The sequence below is a fragment of the Lynx rufus genome, unplaced genomic scaffold (assembly GCF_022079265.1).
Source record: "Lynx rufus isolate CCGP_SWC_20201006 ecotype Redwood Valley unplaced genomic scaffold, mLynRuf1.p SCAF_27, whole genome shotgun sequence".
Lineage (NCBI taxonomy): Eukaryota > Metazoa > Chordata > Mammalia > Carnivora > Felidae > Lynx > Lynx rufus.
In genome coordinates this window covers 8,842,845-8,858,892 of record NW_025814842.1, presented here as the reverse complement: position 1 = coordinate 8,858,892, position 16,048 = coordinate 8,842,845, and the positions used below count along the sequence as shown (strand labels likewise).

At 56.5% G+C, this 16,048-nt stretch overlaps 2 protein-coding genes across 2 annotated transcripts; one reads left to right on the top strand and one right to left on the bottom strand.

The window, feature by feature from the left end:
* Nucleotides 1-15: 15 nt before the first annotated feature.
* On the bottom strand, nucleotides 16-15,196 carry ORAI2 (ORAI calcium release-activated calcium modulator 2). The gene is made up of 4 exons (XM_047089424.1): nucleotides 14,889-15,196; nucleotides 11,385-11,672; nucleotides 2,925-6,903; nucleotides 16-2,685 (listed from the first exon to the last, which is right to left on the bottom strand). The coding sequence occupies exons 2-3, from the start codon at nucleotides 11,607-11,609 to the stop codon at nucleotides 6,364-6,366; spliced, it is 765 nt and encodes a 254-aa protein (XP_046945380.1). The 5' UTR covers nucleotides 11,610-11,672; nucleotides 14,889-15,196; the 3' UTR covers nucleotides 16-2,685; nucleotides 2,925-6,363.
* ALKBH4 (alkB homolog 4, lysine demethylase) lies at nucleotides 341-1,145 on the top strand. The gene has a single exon (XM_047089427.1). The coding sequence runs from the start codon at nucleotides 341-343 to the stop codon at nucleotides 833-835; it is 495 nt and encodes a 164-aa protein (XP_046945383.1). The 3' UTR covers nucleotides 836-1,145.
* Nucleotides 15,197-16,048: the final 852 nt, after the last annotated feature.

The following is a 16,048-nucleotide window of genomic DNA, read 5'->3' as shown; positions in this document are numbered from 1 at the left end:
ATCCCCCTGAGCACATCACGTCCTTTTCCTGCTTTATTTTCTCCCTTAGCGTTTACCAACGTCTGAGTGTTGGCTGTCTGTCATTGGTGCAGGCCTCCTGCTGCTGGAGAGCAAGATCCTGATCCACGGAGTCAGGAGGTTTTGCTTGTCTTGGTCGCCGCGATCGGATTCTTCAGCCCTGGTCTGTGATAGCCATTCCTATAAACTCAAGACGCTTCTCTGCTTCTTTTTTGTCCGCCCCCTTCAGGACTATGGCCCCAAAGTCAACTTTAGGAAACAGAAGCTAAAGACCGCTGGCTTCAGAGGCCTCCCCAGCTTCAGCCGGGAGGTGGTGCGGAGGATGGGCCTGTACCCCATCCTGGAGGACTTCCGGCCCGTGGAGCAGTGTAACCTGGACTACTGCCCTGAGCGGGGCTCGGCCATCGACCCCCACCTGGACGACGCCTGGCTGTGGGGGGAGCGGCTGGTGAGCCTCAACCTCCTGTCCCCGACCGTGCTGTCCATGTCCCGGGAGGCGCCCGGCAGCCTGCTCCTCTGTCTGGCCCCATCCGGCTTCCCGGAGGCCTTGGTGGAGGGTGTGATGGCTCCCAGCAGGTCCGTCCTGTGCCAGGAGGTGGAGGTGGCCGTCCCCTTGCCCCGCCGCTCTCTGCTCGTGCTCACGGGTGCCGCGCGGCACCAGTGGAAACACGCCATCCACCGCAGACACATCGAGGCCCGCCGCGTGTGCGCCACCTTCAGGGAGCTGTCGGCCGAGTTCCGTCCCGGCGGGAGGCAGCAAGAACTGGGGCAGGAACTCCTGCAGATCTCTCTCTCCTTTCAAGGGAGACCTATGTGAGCCACCTCCCTGGGGCCGGGAGCTGGCGCTGGGCCTGGCCAGGGCACCGGCTCCAGAGTTGACTGCCTGCCAGGACGGAAGGGCGGGAAGCCCAGCACAAGGGGCTTTCTCCCCAGCCGATTAGCTTTTCAGAGAAGACTGCTCAGCACCCTGACATCACGACAGCGTGAGCCCTGCCCGGGAGCTGGTTGTGATGGGAATGCGCCTCGGGTCAGTCCTCTTTGACCCGCACCGCGGCCGCCTGTGTGGCTTGTCACAGTTTGAGGGCAGTGGGATCGTTTGAGCTTAAACACGTTGGTACCGCCTGAAACCGTTTTCTCCTTTATCCCTCGCTCTTAATGAAGTTCCCTGATAGCCCATTCTCCAGTCCTTTCATTTGGGAAGTGAGTTGGAGAACAGAATCGACAGAACATTTGAAGTTATGTCCGACTTCAGAGCTGGTGATGGCCTCTGAGCCAGGCTCTGCCCAGGTCATGCTTGATCCCAGGGAGGTGGGCGATGCAATGAGGAGAGGGAAGTCTCCGGAGAGTCTGGTCCCACCTCCCCATCCCATGCTGTTAAAAAGTAGGGGAAGGCGCAGTGTAGTTCGCTTCCTGGCGCTGGTGTTTTGTGGGGTGCTCACCTTGGATGCTCAGCCAGCCCTCTTCTGCTTATGAGACAAAATATACTCGCTAGCCACGTGCTCAGTGCCAGACTTCGGAACCAGGGCCCCATCGTAGCCCAGAAAGGTTCATGGTAGGCACTGGTCTTCATTCTAGAACCTTCTATCACCTGTCACGTTGGGGGAGTCACTGGCCACCACACACTGTGAAGTGGCATTGATCTGGGGACCCATGGAGAGGCTGCTGAGTTTCCAGTGGCTATATGAGCCCGGCTGCAGGGCGGGTGGCTCCCTAAGCTCACTTGGAGCAGGAGGGTAGAGGATAGCTTCTTCCCAAGGTCGTGACCCTCCCAGACCCCGCACTGGGCATTTAGATGTAGGCCTGCCGGTGAGCAACGCAGTAGGCTTGCAAGCTGGCGAGGGGGGGGAGGGGGGGGTCTACCCCATGGGGCCTGTGAGGCCTCTGCCCTGACAGGCTGGGCCTTGGAACACCGTGCACGCGGAGCCTGCAAGGTGTTCTGCCAATGAAGGGCTCCACGGGAAACGTACATCTGGGAAACTGCACACCCAGGCCTGCTGGGGAGAGGCCCGTTAGGGCCGGGAGAGCCACTAAGCAAAGCAGCCCACTTCCCCCAGAATCACCCAGTGCTTGCCAGACATCTGACAGTGGGCCCTTCCTCCAGCCCTACCGAGCGCACCTCAGGTCCACCTGGTCCGCACAGTCCGCAGAGCCCACCTCGGGACGTGCATCGTGTCACGTTCAAACCGGTGACCCTGCATCGGGTTTGTTCTTGAAACTACACCATGAAGACCATCAGATTCCGTGTGTCCACCTAAGCATCCACTGCTTGCGCCCTCAACTAGGATGGGGCTGGGGATGGCCAGGTTGGGCGGTTCAGCCACTGCCTGAGGGGTAGTAACCCTGTATTTCAGGTGGCCGTTTCTGCAGCCAGCGTGCTCTCAAAACACCACACGTGTGTCGTGCAGACAGTCGTGTCTGTTGCAATGGTCTGACCGTCTCAGGCGACAGGAAGGGATGAGCCTTATGGGATTGTATTCCTGTGGAAGCATCCGCTCTGAGGGTGGCTTCCTGCACGGTATTCCAGAGTAAGCCAGGGAGAGCTCAGCTGATACTCCTCAGCCTGGCTTGTTTTGAAAGATGTTAAGGAAGCTCAGGGCCATTTGCTTGTTTGGAGCTGGGGGCTGGGAGACGCTGAGCTCTGTCCAGGAAGCATCCTCTGGGTTATCCCTGTTGAGATGGATATCCCTGTTTGTACCGTCCCCAGTAACCGTGGGGGCGCTGGAGACATCGGGGTTGGAAAGCGGGTTCAGCAGGTTCTAAAAGGGTCTAACAAGGAATCCCGGCTCGGTCCTGTGCCACTCACCCCGCTGAGCCCCTACACCCGGCTCTGTGGCCCCTACCTCTCCACCTACTGGGGGCAATGAGTCAAGACTTCGATGAGCCTTCTGTGGGTTGGCCGCACTCACTGGGAAATGGTCCACGGAGTGGGCTCGCTGGACACAGGCTTCTTTAGACCCGGGGGGCCTTGGAAGTCATCCTCCCGAGCTGCAGCGGCAGGGCCCCCCTCGGCTGGCAGAACCTGTCCATACAGCAGTGTTGGTTGCTTTGCACACCTGATTCCTAGGAGCCGCTAGGTTCAAGGGCCTGCAAGTTAAAAATAATACAAGACATCTTTTCCTAGGTGGAGGCCTCCGTGGAAAACAGTTACAAAACAGAATGGGAGCTTCCTCATGAGTGTCACTGGGGCTGTGGGAGGGATTCCTGCTGCCTGGCTGGCTGGACCCCGCAGCCACAGGTACCTGGGATGGAAAAGGCGCCGTGAGACCACAGCTTCAGCAGCTCCCCAGCGTTTTCAACTGGGGGATCTGGGGACCTTCAAACCGACCCCTTCAGCACTTAGCCCTGAGGCCGTCTCTTGCTGTGTTTCTGGAAAGGGAGAGCCCGCTGGGGAAGGGAAGCAGCAGAGATGCCCCATTCTCCCGGGGCCCCGCCAGAAGGGAGCTTCGCAACGTGCCCGGGTCCAGGCCCCCCCACTTGTCCATTCCAGAAAAGTCCACCGCCCTGGTCCGGGGAGACACATGGCCGGTGACCAGCGATTAGGAAGAGGCAGGAGGGGCTTCAGGAGAAGCAGTCTTCCAGGATGCATCAGACACTAGGGGAGAGCCAGGGGCTTCACAGCTTTACCTGTTTATTCAGCTCACTCCAGGGCAACTGTTTTAAAAACCCACACGCGGGACGGGGGTTATGTACACCGCACGTGATCTCCGCAGCGTCATGCATAATGAGTCAATCAGCGCAAGACGGAACAGCCGCCGACACCCGGGCTCACGCGGTTTTAGCCTCAGCAGGCTTTCCTAGAAGACACTAGGATACGTCCTGCCCTCGCAGTTTCTAAAATAGAAACACCTGGAGTTTTGAAACTTCTGGTCAGGTATTAAATGGAGACCGTGTTCCGCTCTGGAAAGGGCCCCAGCGTACCTGTGGGGGAGGCTCCGCTCAGAGGAAAATAGGGCAAGCCCACGCCGGCTCCGGGGCAGCCTGCGTGGCCTCACCACCCAGCGGCCGCTGCACTTGGAACGCTTCACAATCAGGTTAAGCCTCCAGAAAGTGACTTTCTAGTTTGTAATGTGCCTTGCCCTCCCCCCAACCCACCCCGCTGAGTCGTGTCTGCAGCTCCAAATAGCAGCTGGTCCCTCCATCTCCCCAGAAGCTCTGGGGCCACCAGGAAGGTTCCCTGCTGACCACCAGTCCCCAGACCATGGTCCTCTCTGTCCCCACAGAAATTCCTCTGCTTGCCCCCTGCCTCTGGGAGCTGGGAGAACGCTCTGGATGAAAGAGAGCAAGAATTACACTCTTCCAATCATTGTTAAAAACGAGATGTGGCACCTTTCCTGCCCATGTGCCAGTCACAGGTAACCCAGTGTGTAGCCCTGTGCAGTCAGGCCCGAGGCTCTGCCCATGGAGCAAGCATTAACAGCTGGCTCCTAGCTGGAACCGGGGGGTGCTTTCTAGTCTTGGGAGCTTGGCACATCTGGTGCACTTGGGGCGGAGGCACCAGATGGCCCAGGACAGTGAGGCCAGCATGGCCCCTCTCAAAAGGCCCAGGCTGGAGGAAGGGCCTACTGCCCACTCCCAGCCGTGGGGAGAAGCCAGCCTGTCTTGTCCAGGACAGAGTGGCTGTCTTACAGAGACGCAGACACAAAGCAAATACACAGTAAGCCAGACAAGCCTTTTCAACAAGGCCCCAAGAAAGAACAGACATGCACCAGAGAGCAAGCAAATTAACGACAGACATCTGCAGGATGCAAGGAACACGCCCTTTGGAAGATGCCAGGCTCTTGTCCAGGCTCCCACAATGTCCCGACTTAACAACGGTTGATTCTCGGCACAGCTCCCAGGCAGCCCCTTGGCATTTTGGTTACGTGTTAAGGTTTGTGTCCTCAACAGTGTGTCACATTCCCAGCAACCTCCGCCAGGCCAGCCAGGATTTCTTGGCGTGGGCGACTCAGACCCCACAGAGAGTAAGCTGTCCACAGAAATGCCATCAGAGCATGACGTCCGAGGACTATGAAAACAAAAGTCTCCCTCTCTAGGTGGCTGTTGGCCAGTGTGGTAAGCCTGGTTTTTGAAAGCAGCTCAGGATGTGGCATGCTTCCCCCTGAGCTGAGCTGTAGTATGTATGTGCATGACCCAAGAACATGGGCTACGGTCTAATGAAAACAGCAGAACCCACGCTGCACAAGGCCCGGGAAGTGTAGGAGCTGGGCCCCTGCGTGGGGCTGGGAGGACTGGGGGTTGCTGCAGGGGAACACTATATGGGGATTCGCCTTCCATTAGAAGCGGGACCCGCATTTGCCCAGGGCTGGCCAATGGCCTTGTCTAAACAGAAAGTCCCCCAGGCTGCCCCCTCCCGCCTCCTGGGGTCACAAGGCAGCAGGGAGACAGGAAGCAGGCTCTGCTTCCTGAGCAAGTGACTTTGGCAGCCATAGCCTGGAGAGGCAGCTGACTTGGGCTCCAAGGCCATTTTGTAGCCCAAACATGGAGAACTCTGGACTTGAGCCCTTTCCCCGACCCAGTGGCTTTGTTGGGTCATTGTGACTGGGCTCCAGGCTGGCTAGAAAGAGAGAATTTGAGCCCAGTGTGCCTCAGAGCACCCCTCAGTTAAAAGTCTCCTCAAGAGGGCCTTTCACACGGGATGCCCACAGATGTGCCTTGCCAGCCCCAGCAGGCCTCCATCCTTGGATGTCTTCCCAGGGGCCTGACAAGTCTGACGGCCGGCTGAGCACCGGCAGCACCAGCTGAGCAGACCCGTGCTCCAGGTTCCTGCCCTCCTCCTGTGAGCCAGGCCACTGATTCCCCCCAGGGCAGCAGAGGAAACCACCAGGCAAAGCTGTGGGTCTGTACCCCATCTCATCAGACACCCAGCCACCAGGAGACCCACCTCACGTGTCACCGGGCAATCCCTTCTCTGAAACTCTCTGCCCTCCCCTTGCTCTCCCACCTCTGCTGGCCGCCTGTTCCACGTGTCTGAGATTGCCCTTGCCCATGACGCCTGGGTGCTGCCTGGAGCCCTGTCCCCTGCCGCAGAGAATCCCCAGGCCCAAGGACTCAGGTTTTTGTTTTTTTTTTGTTTTTGTTTTTTTTTTTTTTTTTCTCTCAGCTCTTGGCAACAGAGTCTCTCTTTTAACTACAGATTTCCACTTTCTGCGGGGGCATCATCCAGCCAGGTTCTCCGACATGAAGACAGGGACGAGACTCTGGTCTGGAACTTTCTGGCAGTGCCTAGGCAGCCTTGTCAGGAAGCCCCACGTTCCCGTGTGATGCTCCCCAGAAGGCAAGCAGCTCATTGCTGGCTCCCGGGGGGTGGGGGGGGCGCTGCTGGCCTGTGCCCGGGGCGCCGCGCCCTCACACGACCTGCAGGCTGCGTTCGTGCCCGTCCAGCTGCACCTTGAGCTTGTGCAGCTCCTCGATCTCGCGGTTATGCCGCTCGGTTTTGTGGCGTACCAGCGAGCGGTAGAAGTGGATGGTGAAGACCACAAAGATGAGACCCACGGGCACCATGATGATGGTGGACACGAGCGCGGCCTGCCAGCCCGTGTGGCCGCCGGGGCCGGGCGGGGGGCCGGACTGGCGCCGCGCGTCCACGGGCAGGAACTTGATCCAGCAGAGCAGCACCACCTCGGCCAGGAAGAGCAGGATCCCCAGCACGGTCGAGAAGCCCCAGGCCAGCTCGATGTAGGGGTGCATGCGCTCGTGCGGGGACTCGCTGATGGAGTTGAGGTTGTGGATGTTGCTCACGGCCTCCACGTTGGGCAGGATGCACGTGCTGATGAGCAGGGCAAAGAGGTGCACGGCCACCAGCACCGTGGTGCAGGCGCTGAAGGCGATGAGCAGCGGCCGCGGGTACTGGTACTGCGTCTCCAGCTGCACCTCCACCATGGCCACCTGCAACGCAGAGCAGGCGAGGCTGGGCCGGGGTGCCCGCAGCCGCCCCCCCACCTCCCCGTGCCGGGCCCACTCGGGGCAGAGGGCTCCCACCTCACTGTCCACATACTTCCAATTCTCCTGTTTTCTGATGAGCTAAAGGACACATCTCACTAAGGAAGAATCCAGAAAATGCAGGGGAGATTAAAGCACAAGGTGGGGGGCGGTGGGGCTCACCCCCCGGGGGGGCCCTCCCAGCCCAGAACTAAGAGTGTACCTGGGGTACCTGGGGTACCGAGCTCTGACCCAGGAGGCCACCCTTCCCTGGGAACAGGTGGCTTTGCTGCTGACTTAGCTGCAAGACAATGGCTGTTTTTCAAAAACTAAAAGCTAACCTTTCAAAAAGTAAAAAAAAAAAAAAAAAAAAAGAAAAAAAAAAAAGAAATCATGGAGGCTCCCGTGGGTCCCCAGGTTCCCAGACTCGGAGGTGCACGCCCAGACAGCCTCACACAGGCCACAGGGTGCAGCTCACAGCCCTAGAAGCCCCGGGGGAGAAGCCCGCATCTCAAAGGCCAGGAATGGAAACAAAAACGAGGGCAACGTTGAGGGGGGGAGGCTGTGGGGAGGGGGCTGGGCTGGGCAAAAAGCTGAGTCATCAACCGCAGTCACAGGAAGCCCGGGCCAATAGGTAATGCCTGAGATGGATAAATCGAGAAACAGCAGTCTGGAGAAAGTTTTTCAGAACCAAGAGCCTGAGGGCGCCGTAGCTGTGGGGGGGCGGGTGGGCAGCCAGGGTTGCTGGGATGGCTTACCTGCCCTGCAGCAGCACTTTGGTTTTAAACTGCATGCACGTATTCATTTTGATAAAATAAAAAACACTTTTTTAATTAAAAAAATTAATTTATTTTGAGAGAGCGAGCACAAGTGACGAAGGAACAGAGCAAAAGGGAGAGAAAGCCCAAGTGGGGGAGGAACATACAGGGAGGGGGAGAGCGAGAATCCCAGGCAGATTCCACACTGTCAGCGCAGAGCCCAATGTGGGGCTCGAACCCACGAACCATGAGATCATGACCTGAGCCGAAACCAAGAGTCAGACGCCTAACAGACTGAGCCACCCAGGTGCCCCCGACAAAAAAAAAAATTTTTAATCCATGACCCCAAGATCAAGAGTCACATTCTCTACCAACTGAACCAGCCAGGCGCCCCAAAACTAATTTTAAATAAAAGGGAAAAAAGACCCACAGAGGGAACCAGAAGCCCCAGCCTCGCTCTGTAGTAGTGAATGTCTACAGCCAGTCAGGCAGGATTTGCTCACCACAGGCCCTAAAGGGCATTCACACTACAGGCCGGGCAACGGGCAACGTGGCCCTCCCCCACTTCCCCCAGGGCAGACCCAGGCTACTGAGAATTCCCTCTGTGGCCTGGCATTCCCCTGCCCCTCAGCACAGTGGACCACCCCCAGCGGATGGTGCAGTCCAGGCCTGGCAAGGACTCCGGGGCTCACCAAGGGTCTTCCCCCACGTGCCTACAGGTAAGAAACCAGACCAGTCAAGGAAGGGGGACGGGGAGGCAGAAAGAGAGAAGGCAGAGGAAGGCTTCTCCACCCACTGCGCTCGCTTCCTAGATCCGAGCCATCTTCTGTTTTTACATTTTTACAAGAAAGACAACTTCACAACTTCTAGCAAGTCCTGCCTCCTAGAGTGAGAGACTCATCCTTTCAGCACAGATGGAACATTTGGTTGGTAAAAAGAAGATACGGCAGTGCCAGTGGACCACAGCTGAACAGAAACTCAGAACTGACCACTGCTCCATACAGTTGCCATAGGACACGCGTTGAGGGGGTGGTCTTTTCTCAGTGACCCCTGTGGCCTGGGCAGGCTCTCATTACCACAAAGGACATGGCTCAACAAAAAGGCGTTGTAAAACACAGAGGGCATTGAAGTAAGAAACAAAGATAATTAAAGGGCCTGCAGTAGGAAAGCAGTTTTGTTCAGCCTCATGGAGAGAAAAGGCCGAAAGGCCATTTTTCAATGTGTTTATGCAAAGATTTTATGAGGCGGCCACGGTTCACTGGCTCTCTGTGTTAGCAGAAGGATAAACATGAACAAACGGGCTTAAGGTTAGGCACAAATGCTCGCTGTGGGGCAAAAGAACAGCTTTGCAATTCTAATCGGGGACACGTAGCAAACGGACTCTTCACTTTTTCTTGGCCCGCCCTTGTTCAGCCATGGTTTCCACTGTTGAGATCCTATCCGATGATCTGTGTTGGTCTTTTTTCTCGCAAGCTGCTCCACAGTCTGAATAATTACCTGGCCTGCAGGTGGCGTGTTAATCTAGTGGGCCCACTGCTGCTTTCCCACCCCTGGTTCTGCTGCTTTCCAGTTTTCACCATTACCACTGAATGTCCGGTGCGTATTAGGCCGTGGCCGCCCCCATGAGAGGAACCTTCTAGAAGAGAAGGTGAGGGCACCACATGGCTTCTGAAGTGTATCCCAGGTTGCTTAAGGAAGCATTTACTGGTAGAGGAGATGCCCCATAAATGTTGAAGAAACGAACGACTGATCACTGGCAAGTGTGACTGCCATTGCCGAGCTAAGGACAGACAGCAACCTGCAGGATGCATCCAGGCCCTGCCATCCTGGTCTCTGCCTGCGGTCACTATCTTCAACCTAAGACCACTTCGTACCCCTGCGGGCTGCCGGTAAGTGTCAGACTAGTCCTCCAGAATTCGATCTAGGTTTTAGAACCTTATGCACAGGGCCTTTAAACAAGCAGTTTGGGAGGCTTCAACTTGGGTGAGCCTTTCGTTGGCTGGGGAAGACCGCGAAGCTTCTCAGAGTTTGGAGATCTGAGTGTTGGGAAGGCGGGGGTCTAAGAAGACGGCTGCAGACAGGAAGTGACTTCGGAGACCCGGGCCCCGCGCACAAAGGAAACTGTCTTACTGCATCACATGACGCAGCACTTCTCACAGTGTGTTTTCCAGAGTTAAAAACACAAGCGCGAGCCAGACAAACCTAACCTGAGACTATAATTCTGCCATGTGGAAAACAAGCCTTCATAGAGTCGTTTAAACTTCTTACCCGCATTCCGTACAATTAAGCTTGAGAAAACATTCTATCTTTTGCATGTGATGGAAACCACAGGAAGAAAATAACTATATGCCAAAGTTGTGCAGCATATGATTTTATGCTTTTGGTGTTATATTAAAAATAAATAAATAACACAATACAACACATAAATAAAGCCTTTGCTTTAAACTACTGACCTGGGGGTGCCTGGGTGGCTCTGTGAATTAAGTGTCTGACTCTTAATATTGGCTCAGGTCATGATCTCACAGTTTCTGGGATGGATCCCCAAGTGGGGCTCTGTGCTGACGGACGCATGGAGCCTGCTTGGGATTCTGTCCCTCTCTGCCCCTCCCCCGCTTGCATGTTTGCTTTCTCTCAAAATAAACATTAAAACATTTTTTTAAAGGGGCACCTGGGTGGCTCAGTTTGTTAAGCATCCGACTTCAGCTCAGGTCATGATCTCACTGTTCAGAGTTCGAGCCCGGTGTCGGGCTCTGTGCTGACAGCTCAGAGCTTGGAGCCTGTTTCAGATTCTGTTTTCCTCTCTCTCTCTGCCCCTCCCCTAATACTCTCTCTGTCTCTCTCTCAAAAATAAACTTTAAAAAAAAAGGGGGGGGAGGTGCCTAGGTGGCTCAGTCAGTTAAGCATTTGACTTCGGCTCAGGTCATGATCTCGCGGTCCGTGAGTTCGAGCCCCGTGTCGGGCTCTGTGCTGATAGCTCAGAGACTGGAGCCTGCTTCGGATTCTGCCTCCCTCTTTCTCTGCCCCTCCTTCACATTCTCTATCTCACTCTCAAAAATAAATAAATAAACATTTAAAAAAAAATTTTTTTTAAAAGAAAAAAATTATTTCCACTCAATGGAGAAGAAAGAGGGGTGGCCCTCCCTGCGTTCTCACTCTGAATCCTGGCATCTTCACCTTCTGGGACAATTCCCTGAAGGGATGTGAGTCAGGGACTTTGAGGTCAACAGGTGACATGGCCCTTCTCAGGGCCCGCAGTTTGGCCCAAGACTGACTCCTGTGCTGGGGAATGACTCAGAAGGAAGGCAGTGGCCTGGCAGCCAGGAGTCAGGTCAGAGGCTCTGCTTCGTCACCCCAGAGGCCACATTTGGGGGGCATCTGCGTCCTGAGTTGGGCCAAACTGAGCAAACCCCAATCATTGCAAGAGTCCTGCTCAAATCCTTCAGATTTTCCAAAGTCTTGAGGGGTGCCCAAGGTGGGAGCACACAGGGGGTACTTCTCTCCCTGCATACTGAAGCTACTTTGATTACTCTCAACCTCCTTGCCAGGTAACTGCTTGGGGACCATCCTTGGCAGCCAGCCTGTCTGCCAGTGGGGCCTAGAGGGAGTGCTTTGCTCCCTGAAGCATCATAGGATCTCGACAGCAAAAGCCCATTTTGCAGGCCGCGTTCCCCACCACGTGTCTGCACTCACCATGGCGAAGCCTGACAGCAGGGCAGAGGTCCGGCTGGAGGCCTTCAGCTTGGCTCTGCTCAGGTAGAGCTTCCTCCAGGAGAGCGCCTGCACAGAGTGGTGGTTGGACGTGACCAGTTCCAGGTAGCTGCGGCGGACCCAGTCCCGGTAATCCATGCCCTTGTGGCCGGGTTCAGAGCAGGCAGGAGTGGAGGGGTCCACAGGCACGTTGAGCTCGGCGCTCATGGTGGGAGCCAGGCTGGGGGCAGGAGGCAGATACTCTCAGGCATCCCAGAGGGTTCCCGGGACCTGGAAAAGCCAGAAGCCAAGCAAGTTGACCTTCTCTGGGACCTGCTGTCTATACCTGACACTGGGGGGTAGTGGGAGTATGGGACCCTGATCCCTAACACAGGACCGTGGGGCCCATCTGTGGGAGAGGAGGGTCAGGAGTACACTTCCAGGAACCACCACAGTGTCCACTGTGCCTCCCTCCACAAAGCTAGAATCCAGCCTTCCATCCCTATGTTAGAAAGGCTCCAGTCAAATGTGGGTGAATGGAATTCTAAGGTCAGCCCCAAAACACCTAAGGAACCTTCCAATCTGTTGCTATCCTCAGGGAATAGGGAGCTACAGCATTTACAGAGACCCTAGGACCTAGTGGCTAGGCCTGGATTTTAATCTACCATGTGATCTTGAGCACGACATCTGAACCTTCTGACCTTGTGCATCTTCAGACGGGGGACATCCCCACCCTTACAAGGCTCTTAAACAAAATAACAGACCCAAAGACTCAAAACTGCTTTTCAGTGTCTAGGGTCCAACCACAAGAAAAAAAAAATAATAATTCCAAACAGCAGCTAATTTCTCAAATCCAATTTAAATTTTAATCAGCGCAGTTCACCCCCCAAAATACTTGGTTTATATAACTGAAGGAAAAGCCACATCCAGGCTGCGGTGGAAACCCTGAGCAAAAGGAAAAGCTGAATCTACCAACTGACATGAGCACATGTTACAGAGAAACGGAGACCAGAGACCTCTGCGGTCATCCCAGGTAGATATCAGGTTTGACAATAACACGGAATGAAGATCAGAAGGGCCGATCTGTCAAGACTTGTGAATTTAAACCCAAATCTCCACTAATCCAAATAGGGGATTGGCGGTCTCATGTGGCCCAAGGGAACGGCCCGCGCAGCAGCACGCCAGGATCGGTTCTAATTAATCTGCAGGGCAGACTTCAAGGGCATCGGCACCTCGCAGCTCACTTGGCATCAGATGTGAACTTGTATGTTCAGGCCCGCATAGGCCCCACAAAAAGCCAACTTAAGGCTATTACAAACAGATCAGTGTTTCTAGGTCCCAGGGAGCAGAGCTGGGGGTGGGTAGGTGGTAGAAGGGGTGTTTACCAGGGTCAGTGGCTGTGGAAATGCCCCAAACTTGATCTATCCACACCAATCTCTGAAAGGGTTCTATGGGAGGGTCCTAGAGGTGGAGAAGAGCTCTCTCTTTTGGGGTGCCTTCCTCTTTGTTCTCTACTAGGCTGCAGAGGTACAGCTTTTACTGGCCAACAGGACCCTGGGGAACAGTTCTGTGTTCTCCTATTTCTGCCAGGGGATACCAATTACTAGGTCGTTTCTAGGAAAGTTGGCTTGGGAGCCCTGGTCACTGCCCCATGCCCCTGTCTGCAGCCAGAAGCATTGCTTTCCAGCTTTTCAATCACTGGACCGTCGCTTCCTTAGGGGAGAATTAAGAGAAACGTTGCTCACTAACTAATCCATTGGTTAGCACCAAATGATTTAGAATGGCATCATTTGGAAATTGACTTTTCCTCTTTTCTTTATCCATACATAACAGAAGCCAGCCAACAGGTATGAGGAAGACAGCATATGGCAGGTGGATGGGTGAAAGGCACAACCTTTGCCCTCACAGAGTATCCACCTCTCCATTCTCCACCCAAAAGACACTTCTTACTGGGCTTTAAGGTCAGACTGCATTTGGTACTTAGGCATCAGAGATGAAAACGGTGAGGATCCTGTGAGTTGGGTGGGGAAGCAACATAAGGGGGGGATTTTCACCCGATGAGCTAAATGCTGCTTTCGTGGAGGGGGTGTGAGGACAAAGGAGCGACTTTGGGCAGGGAGAAGGTCCCTGCTAGGGAGCAAGGACAGGAGTCAAGGGCATAGGTAGTAAAGGCAGTACTTGCAAAGAGGGACCCTCCCTCAAAGACGAGATTCTGCCCTCATGGGAGGGTTCTGAGAGGCAAGGGACGTGGCAGGAAGGCTGGCTGCAGAGGGAGTCAGGGAAATGTAGGTGGAAAGCAGGATGTGGTAAGTGTGTGAGCCCAAGGCAGCCCAGGCAGTGTGACCGTGCTGGACTCTACGGTGGTGCCAGGCTGCAGGGGCTTTGAAGGAGCTAGTGAAGGGAGCAGCAGCCTGGGGTCGGTGTGGTCTGGGTGGTTGTCCGCTGAAATGTTTGGCTGCCCGGGAGGAGCAAGAGGACCTGGTTGCCTCCAAAGGGTGAAAAGACAAGCCCAGGGGCCATCAGTGGGCCTGGGCTGGGCTCAAGTTGGAGGGTGGAGAGGGAGGGCTTTGGGGGCCATGAGGGCTGACACTGGCCTCTGGGTAGTGCCCGGGCAGTCTTGGCCCTGCAGATGTCCTCTGAGTGGCAGGGAGTGGAAGGAAGGGCAGGCTGTCCGTCTGCTTGGAGTGTGGGTCTTGAGGCAGGCCTGTGGGTCCTGGAGATAGAGAGGCCACTTCCTGCTGAAGGAGTAGCCTGGACTGGATTCATATCCCACCTAACCGTCCCAGTCCAGGTGTCCTACCTTCTGCCAGGCCTCCTCCCCCTGCCCCAGGAGAGGCAGAGTTCTCACACTCTGGGCTGGGGTAGCGGTGGGGTGGGACAAGATGAAAATTGACATCTCTGTCGGGTGACAGAGGCTTCAAAGGATGCCCTCCTGGCTAAACTTCACGGAGGCTTTTTTGTTTGTTTTTTATATGTAAGGAGCAGTCAGAAAAAAAAGCTCTTGAAGAATAATGGTGTCTCTAAAGATGAGCTATTTATTCTCCTTGGCAGGCCTGCCTGAAACATTTCTAGGCGGTAGGTTTGGGGTTTGCCTGTCCTAACTTCCTTTAAACATCTGGGGCATGAGCAATGGCGAGTCTGACTCTGTCACACCCGCGCGGGGCGGGGGCGCAGGGGCCCCCGCAGCCTCCACAGGGTTCCCCCAGAAGCGTCTACCTGTATCTCTGTCCCTTCCCCTAGGAAAGCCTCAGTAGAAGCAGGACCCGCACTCGGCCCCTGTTCTGGACTTCCAAGTCTTCTCAGCGCCGCACTCCTCCCAAGGATCCCTTAGGGTTGGGGTCACCTGGCCACCCTCCAAATCCGAAGCCACCCCATCCCAAACCAGCCCAGGAGAAAGCCCACCCCCTCCCCCGCGTCGAGTCTCCCATTGCAATTTTGGTCCCCCAACAGGGCGGGGTACCTCCCCCCGCCCCACTCCGCCAACCGCCCCCCACGGTCAGCACTCACCGAGCTGCCCTGCCTGCCGGCCGGCTCCGCTCCCACTCAGGCTTGTGGCATGTGGCGTGGCCGTGTTGCCCTGTGGCCCCGTGGCCCGGCCGGGGCGCTGAGCAAGGCCCCCTCCCTCCTTCCGTGCGTCCCGCCGGGTCCCCCCCTCCCCGGCCCCGCCCCCGCGGGCTGCCCCACCCCCGCAGGCCACCGCAGCCGCTGCCAAGGCAACGGCGAGCCGCCGTCACGTGGCTGGCCCTTGGGGGCGCTACGGACCACGTGATCTGGCTGGCCGGGAGGGGAGGGGAGGGGCGGGACTCGCTGCCCCTCCTGCCTTACACCCCGGCTTCGGGGATCCGTTCTAGCCAGGACCACCCGGCCGGAAGCCGGGGAGCGGAAACCGGTAAAAGGTGCGCATCTCTCCCGTTTCCCCGGCGGGCGTGCCGTGGGCCACAGTGCACTCGGATTGGCGCTGCCGCGAAGGGGGCCGGAAGCCTGGGCATCCCTCGCTTTCACCATCCTCCCTTCCTTTTCCCCCCAGCCGCGCGGGCGCCCGGCCCTGACGACGGAACACAGGACGATGTGGTAGCGCTTCTCTGGGTCCCTGGATCTGGACAACAGGTCCAGGACAGGGTGAGCCCTGCTCGGCCCGAGTGCGTGGGTCTGAGTAGAGGAAGGGAGCACAGAATCCCCAGGGTGAGCCGCAAAGGATGCCCAGGACTGGCTGTGGGCCAGGTGGAGGGCTGGGGAGAGACCAGAAGGGCACGCCCCGTGGGGAGAGGGAACAGGTATCCCATTACCAGGCCACAGGGCGGGTGGGTGTGAGGTGAGTGCGGTAAAGGGCTGGAAGGTGAGGCTCTATTTCGTAAGGGTTCAGGCAGCCACACCCGCTCGCCAGGGTGGACCGTGGCACTCCGTAGAGTGTGCAGGAGCTGGTCAGGTGGTCATCCGCCGCACCCCCTACCCACAGGCCCAGGGAGACACTTGGGGTCCTAGGCTGGGTGCAACTTGCTGGGCCAGTGATAGACCTCCACCAAGCTGTTATACTGAGATCTAAAACAGGAACGTTTTTCAGGAAGTGCACACGATAAGAGGCAGGATGGATTCATATCAACCCCTGTGCCAGAGGGCCCCTCACAGTCCTTCCCCACAGTCCTTCCTGCGTGCCCTACATAGGATTT

What these genes read in the sequence shown, in the direction of transcription:
- ORAI2 (XM_047089424.1), bottom strand. Translation starts at nt 11,609, where the DNA reads ATGAGCGCCGAGCTCAACGTGCCTGTGGACCCCTCCACTCCTGCCTGC. An exon ending in TGCTGTCAGGCTTCGCCATG is followed by an intron (nt 6,904 to 11,384) that starts GTGAGTGCAGAC and finishes TCTGCGTTGCAG; the next exon opens with GTGGCCATGGTGGAGGTGCA.
- ALKBH4 (XM_047089427.1), top strand. Translation starts at nt 341, where the DNA reads ATGGGCCTGTACCCCATCCTGGAGGACTTCCGGCCCGTGGAGCAGTGT.